At 36.5% G+C, this 19,913-nt stretch overlaps 1 protein-coding gene across 2 annotated transcripts in view; it reads left to right on the top strand.

The window, feature by feature from the left end:
• Positions 1-18,870, top strand: part of LOC134852835 (choline dehydrogenase, mitochondrial-like) — a 53,904-nt gene extending 35,034 nt beyond the window's left edge. For both annotated transcript variants that reach the window (XM_063868663.1, XM_063868662.1), the window contains 8 exons: positions 12,569-12,787; positions 13,036-13,133; positions 13,673-13,802; positions 14,143-14,277; positions 14,729-14,871; positions 15,379-15,562; positions 17,338-17,576; positions 18,556-18,870. In XM_063868663.1, the coding sequence (XP_063724733.1) occupies positions 12,569-12,787; positions 13,036-13,133; positions 13,673-13,802; positions 14,143-14,277; positions 14,729-14,871; positions 15,379-15,562; positions 17,338-17,576; positions 18,556-18,741 (1,334 nt within the window). In that variant the 3' untranslated portion in view covers positions 18,742-18,870. The remainder of the gene's footprint in view (positions 1-12,568; positions 12,788-13,035; positions 13,134-13,672; positions 13,803-14,142; positions 14,278-14,728; positions 14,872-15,378; positions 15,563-17,337; positions 17,577-18,555) is intronic.
• The last annotated feature ends 1,043 nt before the right edge of the window (positions 18,871-19,913 follow it).

Raw genomic sequence — 19,913 nt, 5'->3', positions numbered from 1 at the left:
TTATTTTGATAAATGAATGAACACCTTTTTTCGAATATTTCATAAAGATTATTTATTTTGCTTTGATTAGTAACCGTATTTCGTTCCCCTACTCCAAAAAAAAACGCATTTTTTGGAAAAGCGTGGCTTGCTGCTTAAATAAAGAATTTGTTTCTTACTAGTTAAACTAAGTACTAGTTCAAACAAGTTCATTAAAATTTTCACAATGTTCATTATTTTTATTTTTCTGTTCTTGTATCCAAATATGTAATTATTTACATGTTTATTCATTGCTATCAGCAAACTCGATGGCATTAATTGGTGAACTGTTTTTGTTTCTTCCGTCATAAATTTCTGCACATTGTGCTCTGGTAAGAGGAGTGTCCGACTTCAAAGTGCAAACATGCAACAAAAATTAGGGTTTTAACTCCATTTTCGTTGAGGGTAGGTTTTATCCAACCACCTGCGGGGAAACTTTGCGCAGCATTAATCAGCTCCGCCTAGTCAGTTTCCTAATAAAAATATTGTGAAATTAAGGTGTAATATAAATTCATCTTTAAACAACCAATTTATTGTTAGCATATAAATATTGGTTTCAAAAACACGTACTGCATCTTCCATTGCAGTAGAGTCAATCATTGTGTCGCTCAGGGGCAGATTTGTGATTTCCGACTTTGTTTGATAGCTTTCGATAATACCTCAACATACCACAAAGCCATCTCAAATTCGTCACAAACAAACGACAATTTTAACGCCCATTAATTACACAATGCGGGATATCCAGATTAGGTTGTTTAATCATGAACACGATAGTTACTCACAAATGCGGGAAATTCGTTTAAGATTATTCATGAACAAATACAGCCTGTTTTTTAACACAAAATTCTTTACTGGAACGATTGAGGCCTTGTTGAGTAAAAAGACACACAGAAAGGTTTCGATTTGATAATAGAACTTTTATACACAATTTGTTTCTTTCTCAGAAGTTTTTCAAGAAACGCATGTACGAAAATTCATGATTTCAATTGTAATCCTTATATTGCTTTAAATTTAAAAGCAATAACAATTTTTGTTCAAGGGACTACAGCCTGATGTTTTTCAGAAAAACATTGAAAAGGTTGAGAATTTTATTATTTTCTGTTTAATTGGCTCATTCGCAATTTTTCTTGCTCGACAACCAAACCGTGTTATACAACTTGACCCGTTTAAAATTATTTTGATAAATGAATGAACACCTTTTTTTCGAATATTTCATAAAGATTATTTCTTTTGCTTTGATTAGTAACCGTATTTCGTTCCCCTACTCCAAAAAAAACGCATTCTTTGGAAAAGCCTGGGTGATTGCTTAAATAAAGAATTTGTTTCTTACTAGTTAAAACAAGTACTAGTTCAAACAAGTTCATTAAAATTTTCTCAATGTTCATTATTTTTCTTTTTCTGTTCTTGTATCAAAATATTGATTATTTACATATTTATTCATTGCTATCAGCAAACTCGATGGCATTAATTGGTGAACTGTTTTTGTTTTTTTTCCGTCATAAATTTCTGCACATTGTGCTCAGGTAAGAGGAGTGTCCGACTTCAAAGTGCAAACATGCAACAAAAATTAGGGTTTTAACTCCATTTTCGTTGAGGGTAGGTTTTATCCAACCAACTGCGGGGAAACTTTGCGCAGCATTAATCAGCTCCGCCTAGTCAGTTTCCTAATAAAAATATTGTGAAATTAAGGTGTAATATAAATTCATCTTTGAACAACCAATTAATTGTTAGCATATAAATATTGGTTTCAAAAACACGTACTGCATCTTCCATTGCAGTAGAGTCAATCATTGTGTCGCTCAGGCGCAGATTTGTGATTTCCGACATTGTTTGATAGCTTTCGATAATACCTCAACATACCTCAAAGCCATCTCAAATTCGTCACAAACAAACGACAATTTTAACGCCCATTAATTACACAATGCGGGATATCCAGATTAGGTTGTTTAATCATGAACACGATAGTTACACACAAATACGGGAAATTCGTTCAAGATTATTCATGAACAAATACAGCCTGTTTTTTAACAGAAAATTCTTTAGTGGAACGATTGAGGCCTTGTTGAGTAAAAAGACACACAGAAAGGTTTCGATTTGATAATAGAACTGTAATACACAATTTGTTTCTTTCTCAGAAGTTTTTCAAGAAACGCATGTACGAAAATTCATGATTTCAATTGTAATCTTTATATTATTTTAAATTTAAAAGCAATAACATTTTTTGTTCAAGGAACTACAGCCTGATGTTTTTCAGAAAAACATTGAAAAGGTTGAGAATTTTATTATTTTCTGTTTAATTGGCTCATTCCCAATTTTTCTTGCTCGACAACCAAACCGTGGTATACAACTTGACCCGTTTAAAATTATTTTGATAAATGAATGAACACCTTTTTTTCGAATATTTCATAGAGATTATTTCTTTTGCTTTGATTAGTAACCGTATTTCGTTCCCCTACTCCAAAAAAAACGCATTCTTTGGAAAAGCCTGGGTTATTGCTTAAATAAAGAATTTTTTTCTTACTAGTTAAAACAAGTACTAGTTCAAACAAGTTCATTAAAATTTTCACAATGTTCATTATTTTTCTTTTTCTGTTCTTGTATCCAAATATGTAATTATTTACATATTTATTCATTGGTATCAGCAAACTCGATGGCATTAATTGGTGAACTGTTTTTGTTTTTTTCCGTCATAAATTTCTGCACATTGTGCTCTGGTAAGAGGAGTGTCCGACTTCAAAGTGCAAACATGCAACAAAAATTAGGGTTTTAACTCCATTTTCGTTGAGGGTAGGTTTTATCCAACCACCTGCGGGGAAACTTTGCGCAGCATTAATCAGCTCCGCCTAGTCAGTTTCCTAATAAAAGTATTGTGAAATTAAGGTGTAATATAAATTCATCTTTAAACAACCAATTAATTGTTAGCATATAAATATTGGTTTCAAAAACACGTACTGCATCTTCCATTGCAGTAGAGTCAATCATTGTGTCGCTCAGGCGCAGATTTGTGATTTCCGACTTTGTTTGATAGCTTTCGATAATACCTCAACATACCACAAAGCCATCTCAAATTCGTCACAAACAAACGACAATTTTGACGCCCATTCATTTTCTGTATGAAAGAATTCATTCTTCTCTACTCATGAAACCTCAGAAGAAAAATCCCGTTGCCCAAGGCTGAAAACTGGTCAATATATTTCAATTCTTTTTTGTTGAATTTCTTTTCATCAATTCGTCAGCTAAATTTGCATTTGTTTGACCAATGAGAACGCCAGGTTTGCATTGTTTAACCAATGATGTTTTTTTTGTAGTTCAAACACAAGTACAAAGCCGTTATCAGTTTCAGTTACATCAAAAATTGTGTTTTAAGGTGTCGCAATCTTTGTGACACCATGTTTGTCAGAGGCTACTTTATTATTTTCTGTTTAGTTCCCGCATCCAGTTTTAAGTGTTAATAATTGATTATAATATGATTTTAGTACCAGTCTTACAAAAATTGAGAAAAAAAATGATTTTAATCAATTAATAATCGATTATAATCTTTCTTTTTGAAATCAAATATAATCAGTTATAATATATTATAATCGATTATTTTAATCCAAATTTCTAACTTATCTGTTTTGCAGAAAAAATCCATTATAATCGATTATAATCGGTTATAATCCATTTTGTTTGCCCATTTTGTCTTCAACCTTCCACCTGAATTGCTTATATTTTATGCTTTTCGTAGACGTTGGTTTATGTGAAAAATGGCAAAAATTGTTCAAACAGTTTTCAAATCAATTCAGAATTATAAGTTTTTTTTTATTTATTCTTGATTTTGGTTGTTTCATTATGCACATTTAAACTTTTTTGACCTTCAAAACATCAGCACACTGCTTTAGTTTCATGATTTATATAGAAGAGTTATATTTCCGCGGGATTCTTTCAACTAATAGGAAAGGATCCCTATGAAACTTTTTTGTTATGTGGTAAAACTTAGTGTTCAGGTGAACCAAAGAGTGACATGGCATCTCACTCTTAGAGATTTTTGACAGAAAAAAGGGTTATAATCTATTATAATAGATTTTTGGAGATAATAAGAAATTATAAGAGATTTTAGGAAAACTATAATCATTTATCATTGATTATAATTTATTATAATGTCTAATAATGTCACGAAAAATTTCACCATTATAATGGATTATAAATAGTTTAAACGTCTATTTTTTCCGCTTATATTTAATTAGAATTTCGATAAAAGTACAATTATAATTGTAATATAATCGATTATTTTCTCTTTTTACTGAGTGCGGGTTGGCTCATTCGCACATTAACTTGCTCGACAACCAAACTGTGGTATACAAGTTGACCCGTTTAAAATTATTTTATCAAATGAATGAACACCTATGTTTTCGAATACTTCATAAAGATTCTTTATTTTGCTTTGATTACTAACCGTATTTCGTTCCCCTACTCCAAAATAAACGCATTCTTTGGAAAAGTGTGGTTTACTGCTTACAAATTGGTACAAATTGCTCCAATCAGCAGTATTTGCGTTGCGGTTGCGGAGCGTGCAGTTCGGTCTTTGCAGTGACTCAAGGAATTAACTCGTGCTGAAGTGCAGTGTCCTCTAGGGCTTCGCTCATCTAGTACTCAGACTAAGTCGTCTGTCTTAAGAGTAACTTGTAGCTCGAATGCCACTTAGCAGGTTTCTTGAGAGTGGGGTCATAATTATCCGACCAATGAGCCAAATTGCGTTCGCATTGTTGTGCAGCAAAAGTTGGGAAACGAAACCTCACCAATCCGACTGAATAAAACTAGTGATTCGCAAAGAGTGTAAATTATTTCATGAGTTATAGATAGAAGTCAATTGACTTTTGTTAAATGCGGTTTTAAATAAGTAAATCAGTTCAATCGTAGATTTAGTTCAAGTAGAAAGCTGAGATGTTTTTTTTAGGCTTCAACTTTCCGCCTCCCTTGAAGTGTCTTCAATTTTCAGATCGTTATGTCTGGATATGACTACCCATTTACAGTGTATGAGACGAAGGAGAGGAAGAGTTAGCAATGATTCCCCTATCAGAAAATGAGCGGGTGTCAGCGGAGTTGGGTCGTTAGGATCACTTGACATTGGATACAGTGGTCGTGAGTTTAAGACAGCTTCAATTTGATAAAGAATTGTAAGAAATTCTTCAAAACTGAGACGTTGCAGTCCTATAAATTTTCGCATATGTCTCTTCATACTTTTTACAGCTGCTTCCCAGAGTCTTCCGAAGTCAGGAGCACGAGGAGGGATGTTAACCCTTTCAGTTCCTTGGCTATTGACGAAACTAACAACTGATTTGTCCGTTCCATTTTTGTCGAGCAGTTCCTTGATTTTGATCAGATCATTTCGAGCCCCGATAAAATTGCTTCCATTGTCACTAAAGATCTTCTCAGGTTTGCCACGGCGTGCAGTAAATCGTTTCAATGAAAGGATGCATGCTTCTTTGGTTAGACGAGTAACCATTTCCAAATGAATAGCTTTTGTCGCGAGACAAACAAAGACGGCAACATAAATTTTTGAGACCTCTGCTTCCTTACTTTCAAAGGGACCAGCAAAGTCTATTCCACATTGAGCAAATGGTTTTGCGGGTGTTATTCTTTCTGTAGGAAGATCAGCCATGAATTCAGAAGTAGGTTGCTGACTAAATCGGACACATCTCATGCATCTTCTAATGAACTGTCGAACTAGATCACGGCCTCCGATTATCCAAATTTCCTCTCTCATTGTGTTCAGTACTAAATGCCCCCCGCCATGGAGAGTATCTTCATGATATTTGCGCATAAGTAGGGATACTAAATCAGATTTTTTTAAAACGAGTATTGGAAACTTCTTGTCTGTTGGGTAGTTCGGTTGTGAAAGTCTGCCTCCAACTCTTAGTAGATCGTAATCCTTGTCGAAAAACGGACTGAGATTGAGTAGTTTCGATGTTTTACTCAGCTCCCTTTTCACCTTCAGATAATTTAGCTCTGATTTGAAGTTTATTTCTTGGTCTAAACGAAGACTTAGCATTTTTGCCATGATTCTATTTTTAGGACTAAGACAATCTTCTTCAAGTTGTACATCAGATGTCCGCTTAGATCTGAGCCGCTTCCGATAGTTTGTCGATATTCTATGCTTAAGATGTTGAACAAATGATAGTACATAGCATGCGATGCGTACTGTCTTGTTCCAAGTGCTGTAGTCCTTTAAACGAAAAATTTCATCCGTCATTTCTTCGTTTTGAGCATGATTTGCGAGAACAGTTCGAATTTGTTCACTTTCTGCATTAGTCTTGGCTTTGACGGTTCGTTTTTCAGGTGCTTCAACTAGAGATGGTTGTAGGTTGGGCCAGTGCCGTTCATCCTTGGTCAGCCAATCTGGTCCATTCCACCAGAGTGAGGAAGATATTAATGTGTCAGCTAATACACCACGAGAGGCTAAATCAGCTGGATTTACTGCTGTTGGCAGTGTTTCCAATCACTTCTGGGTAGGGTCTCTTGTATTTGTGAAACTCTGTTTGCAACAAAAGTGTTCCACGTTCTTGAAAGTTGAGCAAGCCATTGCATAACAATTGTTAAATCAGTCCAGGCGTGTGAAGTTATCTTGAGATTTGTTTTCCTCAAAATTGAATGAACTGATTTAAGAAGTTTGGTAGCCAAACTTGCACCGCAGAGCTCTAATTTGGGAACAGAGATTGCTTTGACCGGAGCAACCTTTGTTTTGGAGGTCAGTAGATACGCAAAAGTTTTGCCATCATCATTGGTAATTCTTCCATAGATTGCGGCTGCCTATGCTTTTTCGGAAGCATCAAAGAATACGTGAAGTTGAACCTCCTTTATTGGATGTGAGCTCATAGATCTTATTATCTGTAGTTCCAGTAGTTGAGGCAATGTTCCGGTGAGCTCATACCATTTTTCCTTGGTTTTCTGATTGACTTCAGAATCCCAATCAAAACCTTGGACCCATAGCTGTTGCATGAGACATTTGAAATTGATGATGAATGGAGCTAGCCATACCATCGGATCAAACAATTTTGAAATTAAGGACAGAAGAGTCCTCTTTGTAAGCAGTTTCAGCTCTGGTAAGGCAGTTGAAAAACAAAAGATGTCCTTATTGGGCTTCCAACTGACTCCTAGCGCCTTGATTTTGTATTCGTCAGAGAAAAGTTCCAGCACATCCGATTTTTCGCGGAGATGTTCTGGCAATCCTTCAATTATTTTAGCATTGCTTGAAGTCCATTTTCGTAGAGGGAATTCATGAGAGTTCAGCTCTTCGCATGAATCAGAGATAAGTCTTTCTGCTTCATGCTCATCATTAGCGCCACCAAGAAAGTCGTCTACATAGAAACAATTTTTGAGACTTTCTTTGATCATTGGGTTCTTAGATTGATCTGCTACTTCATTGAGGCATCTTGTTGAGTGGAAAGCTGACGAAGCTATTCCATATGTAACACGTGTCATCCTGAGATGCTTGATTTCATCCGATTTATTTGATCTCCAAAGTATGCGATGGAAATCCTTCGATTTGACCTCTAGAACAACTTGTCGGTACATTTTTGCGATATCTGCTGATAAAGCAATTGGGTAGAACCTGAAGCGCATGATTATCGAGTAGAGGTCGTCTTGTACCGTGGGACCAACCATCAAAGTGTCGTTGAGTGATTGTCCGGTTGATGTTGTTGCAGATCCGTCGAAAACTACACGTAGCTTTGTGGTAGTAGAATCTTCCTTGAAAACGCAGTGATGTGGCAGATAATATACGCTATCAACTGGCTTTTCGATTTCTCCAGGCGGTATGTACTCCATATGCCCCATATCGAAAAATTCGTCTATGAATGCGGTATAGCGATCTTTTAGTTCTGGATTATGTTCCAGTCGTCGCTCGAGATAATTGAATCTGCGTTTTGCTTGTGCTAAACTGTCGCCAAGTTGACTATTGGGCTTGAAAGGCAGCTGCACGGTGAATCGTCCATTTTGTAGTATGGTTGTTTCCTTAAAGTGAGATTCACATCGATCTTCTTCTGTTGTTGTTTTTTTAAATCAGGAATTTCTTCTAATTCCCAAAATTTCCTTAGACTATCGTCAATAGACACATGAAATGACTTGAAGAAGGTTGTTGGAGGACCGGGTGTTCTGCCGCTAATCATCCAACCAAATAGAGTGTCATGTGCATAAAGCTTGTCTGTAAGCTTAATCTTTCCGCAGCCAACAATGTCGTTGTAGACATCACAGCCTAGGATTATATCGATTTCCTTTGGTTACACAAAGTCTGGGTCCGAGAGCTTAAGACGTGTGATATCCAAACTGTTCGGTATATTCACCCGTTCTCTCGGCAGGTTGCCAGAAAGTTTTTGAAGAGTGAAGGCTTCAATATGTAGAGATTGATTCTGAGAATCCTTTGTTTCCAGATTGACAGAACCAGATTTCACAGTTTTTGCTCCTCCGCCTGCACTCCTCCGCCTGCACTCATGATTTTGGTGTCCAAGGGACAGGCAATTGAAGCATAATCGCTTTGATTTGGCTGCTTGTCTTCTATTGGAAATAGACATTTCCTGAAATTTTGTGCATTGATACACTCGGTGATCACCACTGCAGCATGGGCAGATGATCGTCTTAGCGGAGTTCGTGTGGTATGTCTGTACCTTTTCATCTTTTTTGGAGTTTCCAGATTGGTCTGAATTTCGTTGATGATTTTTTCTATGAATTGGAGGTAACTGAAGGTCCTTCATAGCTTCTAGGGCGCGAGATCGTTCCTCCAAGAACTTCTTCATCTGTTTGATTTTTGGCACGTCACTTCCCGCGCAGGAAAGTTCCCATTGTCTTCTAGTTTCAGGATCTAATTTCTTGGCCAAAACGTGAACCCAGATCAAATCGCATTGATCAATTTTTAGTCCAAGTCCTGTCAGTGCCATCGTGTTTTCCGTGTAGGTGTTAATCAAGCGACGTATTGCAGCGGATGACTCATGCTTCATTGGAGTGAATTCAAAAATTGCTTCCAAGTGAGCGTGTGAGATCATCTTGACATCAGCATATCGATCCTTTAGAAGTTCCCTTGCGACTGAGTAGTTCGCGTTTGTAGTAGGCAAGTGGGATAGCAAACGAAACGGTTCATCCTTGAGGGCACCCTTTAGGTATTGCAGTTGCTGAACATCAGACAGCGATGCATTTGAGTGAACTGCTCCATCAAAGGAATCTAAGAAAGGTAGCCATTGATCATACCTTCCGCTAAATGTTGGCGAATTCAGTTTCGGCAACTTCAGGCAAGTATCTTGGTTTCGGCCAGCACCACGTTGGGAAGTGGATTTGTAGGATCCTGTTCCGCTTGCGCAGTCGTCATCTTTGACCGATTCAGCTGAATGTTTTCCTCGGTCATCTAACATAGTTGTGATCATTTCCATCAAACAATCTACTTGAAGGTAGATTTTCTCAGCTTCTTCCAATTCAACTTCAAGTGCATCTTCATCATCGTTTAGAACATTTGAAATTTGCTGATTAAGCTCTTTCAGTTCCTTTTTCTTTCGTTCGCACATCGTGAGATTGGCCTTGAGAGTTCCAATTTCCTTGTAGGTTAGAACAGATGCCTCTTTGTTGAAGATTGCTGAGACGGCATTTTCCGATCGGGTAATGACACCGATGTTAGCACTTCTTGATCGCTTCAAAGCAGGAAGAGTAAGCGTCACGTTGCTCATGTCACTAGCAGGTGATGACATTTTTAACTTTCCTCTTTTTTTCTAATCTTTGGTTCGTTCGTGAGTCGCGTTGCACCAAAAATGTTGTGCAGCAAAAGTTGGGAAACGAAAAATCACCAATCCGACTGAATAAAACTAGTGATTCGCAAAGAGTGTAAATTATTTCATGAGTTATAGATAGAAGTCAATTGATTTTTGTTAAATGCGGTTTTAAATAAGTAAATAAGTTCAATCGTAGATTTAGTTCAAGTAGAAAGCTGAGATGTCTTTTTTAGGCTTCAACACGCATAACTCTGCGAGCGAGCATAAGGTTTTTGATGATCGAATAATTCTTTAAACCAAAGCGAAGTAATGCTGGTACCGCGATAATATTATATTATCAAGATTAGCGTTGAACACTTTTCAACAAGACCTGACGAGACGCTCCCATGAGACACCATTGTGTGGGGCCGCAGGCGTGATGAACTTCTCAGTGATGCCTTTGAGAGCTAAAAAGCCGTGGTATGTTCGTGATACCTTGTGATACACATCCTGTTTGTGATACGCATCCTGTTTGTGATACGCATCCTGTTTCTATAGAATGATTTTTAAAAACGCCTGAAAAAATACAAACTTTAAAGATTTCTCTCGTCCAGAAGAAAGTATATCAAAGTATCGAAGCAATATTTTTTCTACAAAAAGTTCAACTTAATTTCACTCATGTGTCATATCAATGATTCACAAATAGTCAAAATATGCTAATTACACATAATGCGGGATATCCAGATTAGGTTGTTTAATCATGAACACGATAGTTACACACAAATGCGGGAAATTCGTTTAAGATTATTCATGAACAAATACAACCTGTTTTTTAACAGAAAATTCTTTAGTGGAACGATTGAGGCCTTGTTGAGTAAAAAGACACACAGGAAGGTTTCGATTTGATAATAGAACTGTAATACACAATTTGTTTCTTTCTCAGAAGTTTTTCAAGAAACGCATGTACGAAAATTCATGATTTCAATTGTAATCCTTATATTGCTTTAAATTTAAAAGCAATAACAATTTTTCTTCAAGGAACTACAGCCTGATGTTTTTCAGAAAAATATTGAAAAGGCTGAGAATTTTATTATTTTCTGTTTAATTGGCTCATTCGCAAATTTTCTTGCTCGACAACCAAACCGTGGTATTCAACTTGACCCGTTTAAAATTATTTTGATAAATGAATGAACACCTTTTTTTCGAATATTTCATAAAGATTATTTGTTTTGCTTTGATTAGTAACCGTATTGCGCTACCCTACTTAAAAAAACGCATTCTTTGGAAAAGCGTAGTTTCCTGCTTAAATAAAGAATTTGTTTCTTACTAGTTAAAACAAGTACTAGTTCAAACAAGTTCATTAAAATTTTCAGAATGTTCATTATTTTTATTTTTCTGTTCCAAATATGTAATTATTTACATATTTATTCATTGCTATCAGCAAACTCGATGGCATTAATTGGTGAACTGTTTTTGTTTTTTCCGTCATAAATTTCTGCACATTGTGCTCTGGTAAGAGGAGTGTCCGACTTCAAAGTGCAAACATGCAACAAAAATTTGGGTTTTAACTCCATTTTCGTTGAGGGTAGGTTTTATCCAACCACCTGCGGGGAAACTTTGCGCAGCATTAATCAGCTCCGCCTAGTCAGTTTCCTAATAAAAATATTGTGAAATTAAGGTGTAATATAAATTCATCTTCAAACAACCAATTAATTGTTAGCATATAAATATTGGTTTCAAAAACACGTACTGCGTCTTCCATTGCAGCAGAGTCAATCATTGTGTCGCTCAGGGGCAGATTTGTGATTTCCGACTTTGTTTGATAGCTTTCGATAATACCTCAACATACCACAAAGCCATCTCAAATTCGTCACAAACAAACGACAGTTTTAACGCCCAATGTGTTTACACCCCAAAATTCAACATGTATTTACACAATATTCACTGTAAGTTAACCCCGAGAGGACAGCAAATGGACCCTATATGGTCTTAAAATGCTGCTCCAAGTTGCCAGAATAATAAATTTTGTTATCGCCAAGGTTTAAAATAATAAATCACATTAATAAAAAATAAGATCGAAAATTCGTATTACAAAGAGAATCCTAATTATTGAACATTACTTACAATTGGTGATTTAGTGTAACAATCTCGATTGAGTTAAGTGAACGGGGGAACCAATGCGGAAGGATATTTTTCAGTTAAGACCAACAAATTTGCTTTTTATCAGGTTAAAGCTAATGTTTTTATTTTGGGTCCTAAAACTCGCTAATCGTAGGCCCCTTATTACGGTTTTAACAAATTTCTTGAATTTGTTCGCTTTTATATTGCTTCTTTTTCTAACTGTGACATGCTCTCAATAGACTCCATAACACCAATAGAGTTGGTTGGAGGCTTTTTTGGATAATGGAGACCCAGCTGAGCACATGCGGCTGCAGTAAGTGAACAAGCTCAAAGAAGTTTCCAGTTCTCAGCAGAGAACTGAAACCCAATTTCAAAAGCTTGTTTTTACTTTTTTGCTCGAATATTCACTTTTACAATTCCATATTGTCATGGATATAAGAAAATTTATATAAGATCATGCTTGATTTTCGGCGGCACAATCTTCTTGGTCGCGCGCATTTTTTGACGAAACTGAGCAAGGAGAGGTCTTTGACTTAGCACCATTAGGGTCCCGGTAACTTCCTCGTCGATAATCTTTCACGCTTATATTTGAATCCGTTCGTCAATGTGCATAAAAACAATTACAATTTAGTGTTGCCAAACTTTAACTAGCGAAGAGAGAATTACTGAGTAATTAACAAAAGGTACTTTGATAATTTAGAATTACTTTTCCCGTTTAGGTGACAGTGGTCCCCTCCATGTTTCCCGGCAGATATCCGGCAACCCTCTACACCAAGTGTGGATTGACGCGGGAGTGGAGGCCGGTTTCGCCTTCACAGATGACCAGAATGGGTTCCAGCAGGAGGGGGTGGGCTGGATGGACATGACTATCAAGAATGGAATCAGATGGAGCACTGCTAATGCCTACTTGAGACCTGCATTGACTCGACCGAAGCTAAGTTAGTCAGCTGATTTTAACTTTAAAAAACTAATTTAATCTTCCATTTAATCTTCCTTAAAAGCAACAATGCAAACTAAATCAAGTAACTTTTGTTTGTTTTTTGAAGTTCAGTTTTACTTGCGAGGCATATTTTGTAGGTTCCTTAATTTTTCGTTTGCTCTACCAACTCATAGCTAGGTCGATAATTATTCTTTCTTATTCTTAGGTCGATTATTATAACAGATAGTTTTGCCCGATGCGTTTCAGAGACGCTTTCGAAAGTGGCAGTGAACAAAGTGCTGTTCGAGAACAACAAGGCTGTAGGTTTGGAGGTGGAACAACCTGTGGGCAAAGAACCAATCAAGGTCAGTTTCCATTTTTTTCTCATTTTGTTGGACCCTTTTACAACCACATCTTTTTTATGCGGTTTGTTTTTTTCCTCATCCGACAGCGGGCTCCTGATGGTAAATTATACGCCGGAAATGGCGAAAAAAGGTTAAACTTAACCTGTACCAGAACTTCTATTGATTGACGGCACTTTGGATTCAGCCTAAATAACGAGCCTTTCATCTCTGGCAAATTAATTTCTGTTTAGACCATTTATCCACTAGGAGATTTTAAGCATTCGAGTTTTTCAGATCATCAAGGAGAACCGCGGTTGTTCGCTTTGTTCTTTTGAACTTTATGCATTTTTTGCTTGTGTTCCTTGGATTTGACAACTGTTCACTCATACTCAGGCAACAAGAACGCATCAAAGCGGGCCTCGAACCACAGATCTCCCGACCCACGGGCAGATCTCTCAACCACTTCACCGTCCCTCGTCTATGTGTTGTTTTTGTTGCTGCTTTTTTTCACTCATGACCATTTGGAAATCCAATTCGACCCAAAATGCAATTTGTTTCAGATCAGAGCACACAAGGAGGTTATTTTGTCTGCGGGTTCAATAGGGTCACCTCACATTCTGATGTTGTCTGGCATTGGCAACAAGACGGACTTGGAGCAACATGGAATCGAAGTGAAACAACATCTTCCTGGTTAAATATTATCAATTTAACTCCAATATTTCCTCATTTTGATGACACGTAGAAGATTTTTCGAAGTAATCGACCTTGTTGACCTTTAAAGAGATAGTAGTTCGATTAATATCTAGAAGTTGCATTGGAATCTGATAACCGCACAAAAATGCTAAGCTTAAGCTTCACATCAATATTTTTGCGTTAGATACTTGTTCTTGATCTATCTACAAGTTTCTGCAAAAAAAACTGTCTCAGGCATGTAATTACTTTCGTACAATTATGGGGTGTCTAATAAGCTTGTGCACTGGCTGAAATGTCTATGCGGATGTGGATTGATTAGTTTTTAAACTCGTTGTAGGCGTGGGAATGAATTTGCAAGACCATCTGGAGATCTACTTGCAACACAAGTGCACTCAGCACATCTCTCTCTACGGAGTGCAGAGATATCCAAACAAGGCACTAGTCGGCGCACAGTGGTTCTTGTTTCAGAAAGGTACTTTTTCCCATTCTATGCATAGTTGTGATTCACAAATTTAATAAGATTTCAGAAAAATATTGCACAGACTATAAAATCTAAAGAGCCATCTGCCAATTTTCAATAAATTGGTAAGAAAAATTTGAATTTGCAGGTGACCTTGAGATTAAAATTGCGTCTTAAAATTTCGCCAAGTAATGTCTTATATATGTTGTTTTGAACTTGTTACATTTAATGACATTACGCAGTGAGGTAACATTACCCAGCCCAGAAAAATAACCAAAAATTGCAAACACTGTAACGCAGCGGTTCTCCGTAATGAGCCGAAAAGAGATCATTTGTTGGTCCTTTCCATTTAGGTTAAAGCGTCTTAATTGACTCTCTAACGTACGAACAAAAAATATGGCTTGAATTATTATCTGATAATTTTTTCTAAATATGTGTCACCTAGCAGCATGTTGCCCTCCAGGTCAGTGTGCTAGTAGTCACATGGAGTCTGGTGGATTCATCAGGACCAACACTTCCATTCCACACCCCAATGTCCAGTACCACTTCCTGCCCTCCTCCGTCATTGAACATGGCAGGGTGCCACCACCATACGAGTGCTTCCAGGTTACACCAGGTGTCTTTAAAAGGGGGGGGGGGTGAAGGATTTCATTAGACGATTAAATACTGCAATCAGTTTAATACAATTTTGTCCACTCTAACTGCAGAATATCTATCAAAGAAGATACTCTATAGTAATTTTGTTACTGTTTTGCCAAATTCTAGATTAAGGTTATTCAAAACCTTAAAACATTGAGTAAAAACTGATTGCCAGTCACTGCTTTGAGAAAAATTTCAACTCCAATGAATGTTAATCAATAGACTTAGTGAAAAAGTGGCAATCATAAACGTTGCTTGACATTCAAAAAGCTTTAACATGATTGATTTTTTTGATTCGAAACTGGAAAGTCGCAAAATTAGAAAAAATATATCAATTTGTTTTCGGATTCTCTGTTCGTCTACACTTTTCCAGCTATCTGTTGGCTGTGTTTAAGTATTAACTGGTTCAACTGATAAATAAAAAAGCTCATGTTTGTAATGTCGAAATATTAAGTGTTTCATCTTCCTTTACAGGCCCATGTAGGCACCCTGCGTCCGAAGAGCCGAGGAACCCTCAAACTATCCTCTTCCAATCCCAGAGACTCCCCCCAGATAGATCCCAACTACTTCTCAGAGAGGGAGGACATGGAGGAGTTCATAGATGCTATTGAGATCACCAGGGAGATATTCAGACAGCCGGCATTTGACCCTTACAGAGGTCAATTGAGTTCGCTTAATTAATCCTATAGTTCTGTAATTCAAATTATTTGGTAATGAACAGCAATTTGAGTAAATCTATATCGAAAAATTCACTGAACGTTAAGATTGCATGAACGGTACCGTCAAAAAATTTCAGCCAGAATGTTAAGCTTCAAAATCAACGCAGCCTACTAATAACGTCTGATATGTTAAATTGTAATTAAGTACAGCCAATGATATTAAGTACAGGCAATGCTAAGGATGTTAACACAGACTTTTATTAAGAGTAATGAACGTAGTGCAGACTTTTATATAGGTCTTGCTGATTTTTGTTTTTTTTTTTCAGGAAAAAGTCTTAAAATATTGATGCACTGAGGTATAATGCACTTTTTGAGTTCAATTGAAATTCATTTGTTGAAAGTGACGTAAATACAGTGCTGACTTAAATTAACCGGACAAAATAAACAACACTCGAATTTTCAAACGCATTTTTCTCAAATTGGGGTGAGATTAGACAAAAAACGAAGAGAATAAAAATTGCTTAGAATTTCATCAGAATTAATATGGTGCAATTTTTTTCTCCAAAAATCTCAGCCAAAATGTTACCCAAAAATGGGTCATTTTGGCTTTTTTCATTTAATCAAGAATTACGCTGAAATTTTTTTGTTAATTGATTGGAAATATATATCGCAAGAGGCCTCTTACACAGCCCAACAAAGTTCCACAAAGGTTGAATCTCCAAAAATTTGAGTAAATTGTTTAAAATTTGTTTTTAAGCAAAGATTTTGGGTTTTATACAGTAAAAATCATGCTTCTTGACTATAAGGCAAAAATATTTTCTCTTATACAGGTTTTTGTAGTTTTAACCCTTCTAGAACTTTGTTGGGCTGTGTAGGAGGCTTCTTGCGATATATATTTCTCATCAATTAACAAAGTAATTTCAGCGTAATTCTTGATTAATTGAAAAAAGCAAAAATGACCTTTTTTGGGGTAAAATTTTGGTTGAGAATTTTGGAGAAAAAATTGCACCATATTAATTCTGGTGAAGGCTCTTTTCCAGTTCCCCCCTTTTAAATTCAACTTTGAAAAACTTTTTTAACGTTGTCATAATGCAATGAAATTTGGCGTGGAGAACAAATCGACAATTCTGAACAGATTTGTTCTTCATACATTACAAGGTAACATCACGCATTTAGCCGTAATAACACGTAAGACAAACTTAAAACTTGGTATTTTGAAAGGGGGAAACTGGAAAAGAGCCCTGGTGAAATTTTAAGCAACTTTTGTTCTCTTCATTTTTTGTCTTATCTTAAGACAATTTGAGAAAAGGTTTGAAAATTCGAGTGTTGTTTATTTTATCCGGTTGATTTGAATCAATGTAGAAATGGCGCGAAAAAAAAACATGAACGATTTCTAGTTTCGAAAGTGGAATTTATTTTAAAGATTTTCCAGCGGAATAAGAACTTTACCTTTTGATCCAGTTCATGTTCATGTTATCAAAAAAGCGCCAATCATAAATTGTTCTAGAAATTCAAAGAGCTTAAAGGGCATCTATTTTTTTCTTTGAAAATCGAAAGTTGAGATTTTTCAAGAAAGTCAGTGTTTTTTATGCTTACTTGCGTTCATTAATCTTTTCCAATCTTCGATTAGCTATGTTCAGTTTTCAGCAAATTTAGCAGATTTTTTTGTCACAAAAACTTTTTCTTCCTACTACTTATCCTGGAGTAGGTTGTTTTGGCCTAAAAGCAAAGGTTTCATAAACCTCGAAGTTGACCTTTTTTGTTGAAATGGTAGGTGATGAAATGTCGCCTGGCTCCGAGTACCAATCACGTGACCAACTGGAACAGTTCATCCGGCAGAAGAGTGACACAGCCTACCACCACTCGTGCACATGTAGAATGGGACCGGAACACACTGCTGTGGGGGAGGGGGCTGATATGTCCCCCCACGAGGCAGCTGTAGTGAGTGGGGAGGGGAAGGTGTGGGGAGTGCAGGGACTGAGAGTGGTCGATTCCAGCATATTCCCCAGCATGGTATGAATCGCATTACTTGTTTTTATTTTCCCAGTTAGTTCTATACTCTATTAAATTCTTTCACCCATGAGCCGAGCATATTCAGATAAACTTTTGTGAGTAACGTGTGGTTTCTTGTCTCTCAAATTGATTCAAATGGTCTCAAATATAAATTAACGGGCCCATGTGAACAAATTTTCCCCTAACCTAACAAATTGAACTATCACCCCCGATGATAAATTGGCAAATTAGTACAATGAGTCAAAATATGCCACGCTAAAACGCTCTGCATATGTTAAGTTGACATATTTTTGTGCAACCAGTGTTGAAAGCGTTTCAAGAGTTAGAGGCAGGATTTAATCATATAATTTGTTTTTCAGGGTGATATGTGTTTCATGCTGTGTTTTAGCAATAGTCATCGAATTGTTTCGATTTTTCATTTTCACATTTCAGAGGGCACTTTCTTGAATCCAGAAGATGAAAGTGTTATCAAGTATCTAAGTTATCCGTGCTTGTTTTATTTTATGCGAACTTCTGAGCTTGAAGTCATATTGTCTCCTGATCCTAGCAACTTCAAATTTCTCTTGTATCCTAATTGAGCATGTTAATAATAATTTACGTTTGAAAGAGCCATAGGCCATAACTTGTTGAATGCTTGCTATTTTTTTGCGGATGATTTGATTGATTGCTATTTGGCAGTTTAGAGGATAAATTTGATACGGCAGTGTGGATCAGAAAGTATGTAAGTGTTTTTGGGTTTTATTTTAGTGCACTACTCGGCGTTAAGAGCTCTAAAAATAAAATAAAAAATCTTTCTGAAAGAGAAGGATGAAATTTAAAGGTATGCATTTTGGACGACGCACAAAATGATGAAACTGGAAGAGATTTGTACTCCAACAGGCTCAAAGAAGCTATGTTTTTTATGAGCATCCCATTCCCAAAAAGATCATTACGAGGCCAAACATCCTCAGCCGAACAATAACCGACTGGCGTATTGTAGGTGAGTGGAAACTTGAATGCCGCCACAATCATGGCTGCCGAGAAGTTGTCAGATACGATAGCTGGAAAACAACCTCTTCCGCCAATCAACGCACCGGTCTACAAATCACCTTCGAACACAATCTACCATGGTCGGGTATCTGAAGCATTGCCAAGAAACGAAGAGAAGCAATCAGCTGTAGCTTGAATGTTCCCATACGATGCAATGATATAATTTATTGAAGAAATCGAGAATAAAAACAGAACTTGCTGTTTAATTCTAAACTAGAAATATAGTTTGTATATATATCAAGTGAAGGACGTTGTTAGTCAACTATTTGGTTTTTGACGTGAGGTTAATTGGTGTCAATGAGTTTCATGAAATATATGCATTAGATCAGTGTCAGATCTAGGCTTTTAGCGCGGTTTTTCCAATAAATCCTATTTTTGACAGATGAGAACATTTAAAGATCTGAGCTGTCCAAAAAGACCTGAAATATCCCTTAGAAGAAGAATTTTTTCTGTTTGTTAATAGTAAATATGCAAAGACAAAAAATGAAACGCCAGAAACAATGAGGGCACAATTAACGAACCAATTTTGGTTTCCAGGCTTGGTCTGCTGTATCGAATGAACTACGGAATTGAGAACCTCTTAAAATGAAAAAAGGAGCAGAAAATTACAAAAAAAAATTTGGGAAAAAATGCGAAAGTATTGACAAACATGATGCAGCAGATATTTGGCATTGTCTAGACAGGCTAAAGACCTGTAGTTCGAATCTCTATCAATTACTCATGCAGAGCCTAATATGATAGAACGATGAAAAATATTCGCGATGCAAGTTATTTTCCAGCGAAAGTCGCAAATAAGAATGCTACTTTTGATGGCAGTTTTAAACCAAAAGACTGCATTGTCATTATGATATCAATTTGCGAAGATTTTGAAATGCATTTCTTTTACACAGTTTGGATTGACTTTCCATTTTATTAAATGCAAAACTCGTGTGTTGCCTTTAAATTATTACTTGAAAAATTGTGTTTGTGTGCATATTGAATTTCCCGAATTTTCGCCAATTTCTCGCTTAATTCTGTGTTCTTGTATATACGCTTAGTCTCTTTATACAGTACCCCACTTTCTACAGCCTTCGAAATTCGTTGAGGGGAATGTTTGACCCATAGTTCCGGTTTTTTTCTTTTTCTCAAAAACGAGTTTCCGAAATCTAAGATTTTAAGTTCAGTGAACAGAACAGGGTGTGGGAACTTCCGTTGACTGAGCGGCTACATTCACATTAAGTTTTATAAACAAATATTCATCATATTCGGTAAAAACTACGCTTCTTTAAAGTTTTTTTGAACTTGTTTGATTTTGCTCAAAAACCACCG

Source organism: Symsagittifera roscoffensis, chromosome 8 (genome assembly GCF_963678635.1).
Source record: "Symsagittifera roscoffensis chromosome 8, txSymRosc1.1, whole genome shotgun sequence".
Lineage (NCBI taxonomy): Eukaryota > Metazoa > Xenacoelomorpha > Acoela > Convolutidae > Symsagittifera > Symsagittifera roscoffensis.
This window is presented reverse-complemented; position numbering and strand designations above follow the sequence as displayed.